At 36.7% G+C, this 11,152-nt stretch overlaps 1 protein-coding gene across 1 annotated transcript; it reads left to right on the top strand.

Moving 5' to 3' along the window:
* Positions 1 to 9,187: 9,187 nt before the first annotated feature.
* LOC131606131 (14 kDa proline-rich protein DC2.15-like) lies at positions 9,188 to 9,634 on the top strand. Its single transcript, XM_058878413.1, has one exon. The coding sequence runs from the start codon at positions 9,194 to 9,196 to the stop codon at positions 9,572 to 9,574; it is 381 nt and encodes a 126-aa protein (XP_058734396.1). The 5' UTR covers positions 9,188 to 9,193; the 3' UTR covers positions 9,575 to 9,634.
* The last annotated feature ends 1,518 nt before the right edge of the window (positions 9,635 to 11,152 follow it).

The raw sequence follows: 11,152 nt of genomic DNA, 5'->3' as shown, positions 1-11,152 counted from the left end.
GTGGAGCAAAAAACACACTGCAAACTGTTATAATCCAGGATACCTCTTTTCTGTAACAGATCCTTAGTGGTTATCCTGTTGTGAATTACCCTCCACCAGAAAATGATGAGTTTAGAAGGAGCTTTAATCTTCCAAATGAAAGAGCAAGCTTTAGCGACAGTTGGAATAATAGGAGGACCCGAAAGCTTGGAGAAGAACCACTCGTAACAGGACCTAACAGAAAAGACCCCGTCCGAAGAGGCTACACGAACGAGTCTTTTGACTGCTCCCGCAAAGATATGTGCGAAATGCTGTCGCTCAGCTCCTGCCACAGTGACTGAATCACAGCGTTGCTGTCCTGAAAAATCCCAGCAGCATTCCATCCTTGATTCTGCCCCGCCTCCGCCTCTTCAATCAAAATGGAATCGTTCACAGTAGCCACATACAGTTCCGGGTAGGCCTGCATTAAAGATTGCGGGACTGCCCAATTGCTGTACCAGAATGGAATGTCCCTTCCGTTGCCAACGTTACACTCCACGGCCCCTGCAAAGTTATGGTGAAGCAAAGAAAAATAATTGTCAGATAAAATAATGTCTCTCCACCATATTGAGTCGGATTTGTGGACAACGGATTTATCTCCAATGAGCACCTTCTTCTTCACTTCCCCGTACCGAGAATTAAGAATGTTACGCCAAACAACATCCTCCTCCATTAAAATCCGCCATTTCCATTTGCTAAGGAGCGCAATGTTCATCACTTCCACATTCTTTACCCTTAGACCTCCTTCATCCCTTGATTTGCACACGGTTTCCCAACTAACCCAATGAATGGATCTTTTAATATCGTTCCCGCTCCAAAGAAACTTGCTTTGAATGGCCCGAATCTCCTTAATAATCTTGGAAGGAGCCTTATAAAAAGATAAGGAGTAAATAGGTATAGAGTTAAGAACCGAGTTGATCAAACACACCCTTCCCGCCAAATTAAGAAACAAACCCTTCCAAACGGCCAATTTGTTCTTCAAGACCGATATCAAATCCCTCCACATGGAAAGTTTTCGCGGACTATCACCCACCTTAACACCAAGAAATTTAAAAGGGAGCCTACTAACTTTGCAAGCAAGAAAAATGGATGCCGCTTCTAAGAACCCCTCATCAACATTGATTCCATAAATAGAACTTTTATGAAAATTCACCTTCAACCCCGACATTAACTCGAAACCTCTTAGAATAGATTTCATAGTCCACCAATTAGCCGTGTCACCTTCCGCCAAAATAACGGTATCGTCCGCAAATTGAAGAATGTTAAATTCCTCCGATTCATTAATTTTGAAACCCCGAAAGTCTCCCAACTCAATGGCTTTCTTCATTAATGCCGTTAACACTTCCGTTGCCAAAACAAATAGAAAAGGAGATAGTGGATCTCCTTGACGAAGCCCCTTTTCTATGATAAAGTCTTTGGTGATACTTCCGTTGATTAGAACCGACATATGACTCAAAAAAATGCATCCGTCCATCCAATTTAACCACACGGCTCCAAACCCCATCTTATTTAATACATACTTCAAAAAGTTCCAACTTACTCGGTCGTATGCTTTCTCAAAATCCACTTTCAAGGCCACACAACATCTATTCTCTCTTTTTGCTAAGTCCAACACCTCATTCACGACCAAGACTCCATCCACAATTTTCCTTCTCGGAACAAACGCCGTTTGGTTGCTAGATATCAATTTCCCTAAGACTCCCCTCATCCTCCTCGCCAAATTTTTTGAAATGATCTTATGCAAACTACCCACAAGGCAAATAGGTCTAAAATCAAGCAAGGATTGAGGGTTCTTGATTTTAGGAATAAGAGCTATGAAGGACGAAGAGCAGCCCTTAGTAAGCCTCGCCTTTTTGTGAAAATCCTTCACAAACATAAACACATCATCCTTGACCGTTTCCCAACAATGTTGGAAAAACTCTAGCGTGAAACCGTCCGGTCTGAGACTCTTATTGCCATCGCAATCCCAAACCTCCTCTTCCGAGAACGGTCTTTCCAACCATCTCCTATCCTCATCGGTAAGGACACTAAGCACAATATTCTCCGGGACAGCCCTAGTAAGATCTTCTTCTTTGAAAAAGTTTTCAAAGTGATTCTTGGCTTCAAGTTTAACCTCTTCTACCCCTTCGACCCTCTCGTTTGCCCCTTCCAAAACCGATATCGCATTCCTTCTATACCTCTCCTTAAGGGAATTATGGAAGAATCGGGTATTCTTATCACCTTCCTTCAACTAAAGTTGTCCGGACTTAATTCGAAGCATACTCTCTTTCAAAGAAAGATTCTTCCACATCTCTTTAGTGGCTTCCCTTCTATTATCCACCAAAGAATCAACACTGCCGCCAAATTTATTCACAAGAAGCTTGTCCAAATCATTGATATTCTCCACCTCCTTTTGCACCGATAGATCAATCCAACCAAAAATCTCCCGGTTCCACTTCTTAAGACTCACTTTGAGGCACTTGAGTTTTTCAAATAGAACGAAATCTCCCCTACCAGCAAAGTTCAGCTTCGACCATTCAGCACTAACAAAAGACTTAAACTCCTCACGTTTAGTCCACGCGTTATTGAACCTAAAAGGTTTCGGACCCCAGTCAACGACATTCGGAGATATTAAAATAGGTGAGTGATCCGAAATGTCTCTTTTAACAATCCTTTGATTCACAACATCCCACTCGTCGATCAAGTTGCTATTAAGAAGAAATTTGTCCAACCTGCTCATAGCCTTCTTGTTATCTTTAAACCACGTAAAATTGCCTCCCACACACGGGACGTCCACTAACCCCGAACGAGCAATAATTTTGGCAGCAGTATGACTCGAAAAAACGCATTTTAAGAAAGATTCTTCCACGTCCACTTTAGTGATATTTTATGAAAGAATCGTATATTTTTTTTACTTTTTTATAAAGTATTAATTATGCTTCTTAATTCTCATGAAATATAAAAACGTCTTATAATTTAAAACAATAATAATTATGCTTTTTATTTCTCTTTTTTCTTTCAATTCTTTAAATTTTGCTTTTCAATATAATTATTGAAAGATATTTTTGTAAAAATTATAAATCATTTTATTTTTTCATAAAATAATAATTATATTTACTAATTTGTGTGAAATAGGAAAAGTGTCTTATAATTTAAGAGAGATGGAGTATTGATTAAATTTTGTTATTAAATGTTACTCAGTAAAGAGTAATTAGAAAACGACACTTCATGAGTTTAATGAAGGACACACGTTTTTCAACACATCTCTTAAAACTATTGTTAGCATTGAGATGATCAACATTCATATAAATGCATCCATAGTTGAATTGCTCTTGAAAAATGAGACACACATTAAATGCCCAAAATTAAACCACTTAGAGAGAAAATGGACAGTAGAATTAGACTTTAGGGTTTGCTTAGGTTACCGCAAACTTAAGAGATTTTTATAATAAGATATTCATATTTTCATCGATATTCTAATTTATATTCAGAATATAATTATTAATAAAATGCAATAAGCAATTTTTAAATTTTGTAATTTCTTGTAGTTGATTTATTTAAGTTTCTTAGTAGTACATGAAGTTTAATTTCTTTTTTGACGCTTTGATCAGATAGTAGTTTTTACTTTGTGGTTCTTCTATTTTTTTTATTGTTTCGCGCAAGTTTATTCCTTGGTTCACAATTTTAGATAATAGTTATAATGTCGGTGCATCATTCTTTTTGGGTCTGTTAATTTGTAATTCCTTGTGTCGAGGTAGTTTGTTACTCGAACACAAGATGTGTCGAAGTGTGTAACAGTTTGTTACACATAAGTTTGTTTTAAATCTAGATAGATTTGATTTAGATTTAAAATAGATTAGATTTGATTTAGCTCCAAAATAGGTATTTTGGGCTTTTATAGTTTTGGGCTTTGGCTTAGGGAGAAGGCAAACCTAAATCTATAAATAGGGAGTAACCCTCATTATTTGTAATCAAGTCATTAATCTTGTATTCACAGAAGTTGCAGTTGCAAGTGAATAACAGAATTTCCACAGTTTGTGGGCAGAGAGAAACTCTGCAGAAAATACTTCCTTCTTCTCTTTTAATTTCCGCAAACCCTAATCCTAGTTTTGTTCCTATTTTCTTCATTGTCATCTTTAACGATAAGGAATTACTCAAAGGTTTGAGAGTCTAATTCCAACATCTGGTATCTAGAGCTCCGGTTAATCGATTCAAGGCAAGAAGAATGGCGATGGCAATGAATCATCCGAATGGGCATTTTCCAGCAACACTACCAATTCTGAAAGGAGATAACTATGAGAATTGGTGCAAGCAGATGAAGGTTGTATTCTGTTGTCAAGATCTTTGGGATCTTGTAAAAGAAGGGGTAGAACCGCTTGCAGAAGGTGCGAAGGAGGAAGAAAAAGCTGCTTATAAAGAATTGAAGAAGAAAGATTATAAAGCTCTCTTTATAATTCATCAATGTCTGAGTCCAGATAATTTTGAAAAGGTTAGTGATATAGAATCTTCAAAAGAAGCTTGGGAGATTCTTGAAAAATCTTTTGGAGGTGCAGAAAAGGTGAAAGAGGTGAGGTTACAAACTCACAAGAGAACATATGAATTACTTCAGATGGAAGATAGCGAAAGCATAACTGATTTCTTCACTAGGATTACGAAACTAGTGAATCAAATCAAGATATGTGGAGAAGTATTAACAACAAGAGCTGTTGTCTCAAAGATTTTAAGATCTTTGGCTCCTAAGTTCGACCACATCGTGGTAGCCATAGAAGAGTCGAAGGACTTGTCGAAATTGACAAAAGAAGAGCTTCAAGGGACGCTTGAATCTCATGAACAAAGAATGGCTGAAAGAGCTGCGGGCAAGTCGAAGAGCGATGTGGCTCTGCAGGCTCAGTCAGCAAACGAAAAGAAAGGCAAAGGAAGCTGGGCTGGAAATAAAGGTAGAGGTGGCTACAACAATTCGACTGGTCGAAATCAGCAAGAAGGAAATTGGTCGAATCAGAGAAAACCCTCATATCAAGGCAACCAAAGAGGTGGTGCTGCAGGTAGAGGAAGAGGTGGTGGTCGAAAGCCTGACAAGAGTCACATTCAATGTTTCAACTGTCAGAAGTATGGTCACTATTCGACAGTTTGTCCAGAAAAGAATAAAAGTCAAGAAAGTGATGCAAAGTTTGCAAAACAAGAAGAAGAAGAGATGTTGTTGATGGTCACAACAAAAGATGAACATAAATTCAAGGACCAATGGTACTTGGATTCAGGATGCTCATCACACATGTCTGGAAGAAAAGATTGGTTTGTCAACATAAGACCCTCGATGAAAAATATGGTGAAATTTGCAAATGACAATACTCTAGCAGCTGAAGGTATTGGTGATGTAATGATTACGAGGAAAGATGGAAAGAGGTCAGTAATTTCCAATGTGTTGTACATACCAGGCATGAAGAGCAACTTACTCAGCATTAGGCAGTTGGTCGAAAAGAATTACAAAGTTTCGATCGAAGACAAGATGATGAGAGTTGTCGATGCAAGTGGGAGGTTAATCTTGAAGGCTCCTATGTCACAGAATAGAACCTTCAAGATCGAACTCAATGTGATGGAGCACGAGTGCCTTGCAACTGCAGCTAGCAGAGATGAATGGATATGGCACTATCGACTAGGGCATCTCAACTTCAATGACATCAGAGACTTGAAAAGAAAGAATATGGTTTCAGGACTGCCAGAAATCGACATTCCAAACGAGGTATGTGAGGAATGTGTGCAGGCGAAGCAGCACAAGAATAGCTTCAGCAAGGATGCAGGAAGTAAGTCGAAGGCTATTCTCGAAATCATATACTCTGATGTATGTGGACCAATCCAGGTGGATTCGAATGGAGGTAACAAATACTTTGTTACATTCATAGATGATTTCAGTCGAAAACTATGGACTTACCTGATCAAGAAGAAAAGTGAAGTGATCGAGGTATTTGTCAAGTTCAAATCTATGGTCGAAAGACAAAGTGGTCGAAAGCTCAAGGTTTTGAGAACTGATGGTGGTGGAGAATATGTGTCGAAAGACTTCGACATGTTATGTGAGAAAGAAGGGATTGTGCATGAGGTGGTGCCACCCTACACTCCACAGCAGAATGGAACTGCAGAAAGGAAGAATCGAACCATCATGAATATGGTAAGAAGTATGTTAAAAGGCAAGCATTTACCTAAAGAATTTTGGGGAGAAGCAGTGTCGACTGCAACATACATTCTAAACAGATGTCCGACAAAGAAGCTAGAAGGAATTACTCCAGAAGAATGTTGGTCTGGTGTGAAGCCTAGCTTGAGCCATCTGAAGGTATTTGGATCTATAGCACATAGACATGTGCCAGATCAGTTGAGAAGAAAACTTGATGACAAGTCGAGTCAAATGATACTTATAGGATATCATTCGACTGGAGGATACAAGTTGTTCGACCCAGTGAACAAGCAAGTAGTGATCAGCAGGGACGTGATCATAGATGAGCTTAAAGAATGGGATTGGACTGAAAATGTCAAGAAGGATTCAGTGAGAATTCTTTATGACGAACCAGCTACTGAAGTCGAAAGAGAAGAAGTTCGACAAGAAGAAGTCAGAGGTGATGCAGGCCCAGGCAGACCTCAGAGAACAAGACACATGCCTGCAAGGTTGCAAGAATGTGTAATTACATCAGATGATGTAGTCAACGATGAAGGTGAGCTGGTACATTATGCTTTCTATGCAGATGTAGAACCTGTCAATGCAACTGAGGCATTGAAGGATTCGAAGTGGGTGAAAGCTATGAATGAAGAATTGAAGTCCATCGAAGACAACAATACTTGGTCACTTGTCGAATTGCCTCAAGGCAAGAAGGCAATTGATGTGAAGTGGGTATACAAGGTGAAGTGTAATCCCAAAGGTGAAGTGACTCGATACAAGGCAAGGCTTGTGGCAAAAGGATTTCTTCAGAAGGAAGGAATTGACTTCGATGAGGTCTTTGCACCTGTTGCCAGGATCGAAACGATCAGGTTGGTTGTTGGTCTGGCGAACATGAACAATTGGCACATGTGTCAGATGGACGTTAAATGTGCATTCCTGAATGGACCCTTGGACGAAGAAGTCTATGTTGCACAACCAGTTGGGTTTGTGAAACATGGAGAAGAGAAAAAAGTGTACAGACTGCATAAAGCACTGTATGGGCTGAAGCAAGCTCCAAGAGCTTGGAATAAGAAGATCGACAGTTTCCTAAGGGAGGAAAAATTTGTGAAGTGCACAACTGAACATGGAGTATATGTAAGAAGAAGCAAGAGTGAATTGCTTATACTATGTCTCTATGTCGACGACTTGTTGATAACAGGTAGCTGCAAGAAAGAGATCGAAGGCTTTAAAGGTGATCTCAGCAAGGAATTTGAAATGTCAGATTTGGGCGAAATTTCATACTTCCTTGGTATTGAATTCCACAAGAGTAGTAGAGGATTGATGATGCATCAAAGAAGATATGCAAGTGAAATTCTCAAGAGATTTGAGATGGAAGAATGCAATTCGACTTCGACACCTGCTGAAACAAGATTGCAACTGTCGAAGAACCCGGATGAAGAAGATGTCGACACAACCCAATACAGGAGACTTATTGGGTCATTGAGATACCTTTGTCACACAAGGCCTGACTTAGCATACAGTGTAGGTATGATAAGTAGATTCATGCAGAAGCCAAAGGTATCACACCTAGCAGCGGCGAAGAGGATACTGAGGTATCTGAAAGGAACTCTCGACTATGGCATTCTGTTTCCTGCAGCTGATAAGGGAAAAGAATGCAAATTAGTGGGTTACACCGACTCGAGTTGGTGTAGTGATGCTGAGGATCGAAAATCCACAGCAGGATATGTGTTTATGCTAGGTGGTGCACCAGTTGCTTGGAGTTCGAGAAAGGAACCAGTAGTGGCACTATCATCGTGCGAAGCAGAGTACATAGCTGCTTCTCTTTGTGCATGTCAAGCAACATGGATGGTGAACTTGGTCGAAGAGATAACAGGTAAAGATCATGGAGCAATTACCATGAAGATCGACAGCATGTCAGCTATCAATCTGGCGAAGAACCCGATAGCACATGGTCGAAGCAAGCACATCGAAATGAGGTTCCATTATCTTCGAGAGCAGGTAGCTAAAGGGAAGATGAATTTGGAACACTGCAGAACTGAGAATCAGATTGCAGATATCATGACGAAGGGAGTGCTGGTCGAAATATTCAGAAGACTAAGAGCTATGATGAATGTGGATAGCTTAGACACAATGAATTAGGTGGTGTGTTAATTTGTAATTCCTTGTGTCGAGGTAGTTTGTTACTCGAACACAAGATGTGTCGAAGTGTGTAACAGTTTGTTACACATAAGTTTGTTTTAAATCTAGATAGATTTGATTTAGATTTAAAATAGATTAGATTTGATTTAGCTCCAAAATAGGTATTTTGGGCTTTTATAGTTTTGGGCTTTGGCTTAGGGAGAAGGCAAACCTAAATCTATAAATAGGGAGTAACCCTCATTATTTGTAATCAAGTCATTAATCTTGTATTCACAGAAGTTGCAGTTGCAAGTGAATAACAGAATTTCCACAGTTTGTGGGCAGAGAGAAACTCTGCAGAAAATACTTCCTTCTTCTCTTTTAATTTCCGCAAACCCTAATCCTAGTTTTGTTCCTATTTTCTTCATTGTCATCTTTAACGATAAGGAATTACTCAAAGGTTTGAGAGTCTAATTCCAACAGGGTCTTGCTAATATTGTTCTCAGGTAATGGTTTAACATTTCAAAAAAATTTTTTTATAAAAAATTTAATATTTCAATTTTCAAGTCATTAAATTTGCAGATTACCAAGATAAATTTATTATTTTAAAATCTAAATTATTATCCTGAGGGCACTTGTTAGCATTTTTTTTTTATGAATTTTTATAATTTTTTTATTTATTTTAATATATAATTTTTGCTTTGTATTTAAAAAATTAATTATATATTTTTGTTTTATAAATTTTAAATGTCTTATTTCTAATTTGTAATGATAATATATATAATCTTCATTCTTGCAAATAATAATTTAAATTCTTAGAAAGCAAAGAAAATTACCGGTCCTTTCCCTATAAAACCACCTTTTATTCCCCTTAAACATCATCACACTCACACAAAACCAAAGTGATTTAGAGTATTGATATTTTCCCACTTTCAAATGGCTTCCAAAGTTGCTATTATCCTTGCCCTCAACATTCTCTTTTTCACTGCTGTAACCTCCAATTATGTTCCATGTCCTCCACCACCACCAAAAGATCACAAACACTCACATCCACCAAAACCAACTTGTCCTAGAGACACAATTAAGCTTGGTGTGTGTGCTGATGTATTAGGTTTGATTAATGTTGAACTTGGTAAAGCACCAAAGACACCATGCTGTTCTCTCATTGGTGGTCTTGCTAATCTTGAAGCTGCTGTGTGTCTTTGCACTGCTCTTAAGGCTAATATCTTAGGCATTAACCTAAATCTTCCTATTAATTTGAGTTTGATACTTGGTTATTGTGGAAAGGGAGTTCCAAAGGAGTTCGTTTGCGCTTAATTTGATAGAAAATCCAACTTAATATGGTTTTGTTGTGTCACTATATTCGTTATTCTTCATTTGGTGTGTGGATTTTGCACTTTCTTAGTCCATTCTTACAATTGTTATTTGTTTTTGTCAAATGAACATTTGTTCATACTTGATTATTTTTATCATTATTGTGTTGGGAGTTTGAAGCAACTCTGTTTTTTTAGCCTCACTATTATATTTAGGGATGTTAAAAAAAAAAAATCTAAGAATGTGTTTGGCTAGTAAACCAAAATATTATGCATAAGTTAGAACTGAACTATAACTGAATCCGGACTGAATCAAAAGTCAAAATGAAAAATATTTAAGACAAGTTAAAAAAAAATTAAATTGAAAAATAGTTTAACGTTCAGTTCTTTGATAAATGATTTGGTTTAGGAAAATTTGTCTTCAACGGTTCGGAATTTCAAAACGGTATACCAAACTAATAATTTTGATTCAGTTAGGTTCTTAGTAAATTAAAACGGTTCGATTCAATTCGAATGAATTTTTATTGAGATTTGGATCCGTTCGGTTCAGTTTTTCTCACAAACCCATAACAATCCTAATCTATATATTAGTAAATATAGTATTTTGTATTCCATGTACTTTTTTTGAATAAGAAGTATTTTGCTTGTTGTTCAAAAAATAAAATAAAAACCAGCACCAAAAAGTTTAATAATCAAGGGAATTTCATAGGTGAGAATAGTGAAAATTTATCTAACCAGACTATTTAAATAAATATCAATAACTTTTTTATTATCATTATGTAATGTTATATTTTGTACTTTGAATTAAAATACATAAATAAAACTTAGTTATATTGAAAAGTTTGTGAAAATAAGATGAAAACACATGATCAACGTTGTTTTCATAAGTTCTCTTAAACAAATATTCTGACAGAAGTTATGCTAATACGTAAGTATGAAAAGTTAATGCAAACAAATTTTTAGTTTTTTTTGTCTTTTAGTTAGTTAGTCTATTTAAACATTATTTTAATTACTTATTTACCTATGTCTAAAACAAATAGACTTTTGTGTATGCTAACAGACTAACTAGGCATTTGAAAGATCAGACTCATACCTAAAAATAAATTTAGGTCAAACTATAGGTCAAACCTAAACTTTATTTTCGTAACATGCAAGATTTAAACTTGACAGTCTAGTCTATTTTAACCTTACATTATAAAAAAACTCGTCCATTTCATTGTATTTTCTTTGACCAGTCATACGTTTTCTTTTCCAAATATCGAATTGATGCTGATGTGTTACATAGTTAATAATGTAGAACTTTTTCAGTTCATCCTATTGGCTCGTCTAAAATAAGTATTGCTCCATCCAATTTTTGAATCACAAGGGTCAAGGAATCGCTATATTGTTGTCTTTTTTATTTATCAATTTTCTTATTTATAAAGATAGGAATGAAAACCTCTATTATTTTTGTCTAATTTATAAAAAATTTAAAATATACATACAAATATTTCTATAATATTCGGGGTTGTCAAAGTTTCTATAATATTTCATGGTTGTCAATATTTTTTTTATGAGTTTAAAGGTAGTGCACTGCCAGTGT

The sequence above is a fragment of the Vicia villosa genome, linkage group LG1 (genome assembly GCF_029867415.1).
Source record: "Vicia villosa cultivar HV-30 ecotype Madison, WI linkage group LG1, Vvil1.0, whole genome shotgun sequence".
Lineage (NCBI taxonomy): Eukaryota > Viridiplantae > Streptophyta > Magnoliopsida > Fabales > Fabaceae > Vicia > Vicia villosa.
The sequence above is the reverse complement of the archived record's forward strand: the minus strand, read 5'-3'. Positions and strand labels throughout refer to the sequence as shown.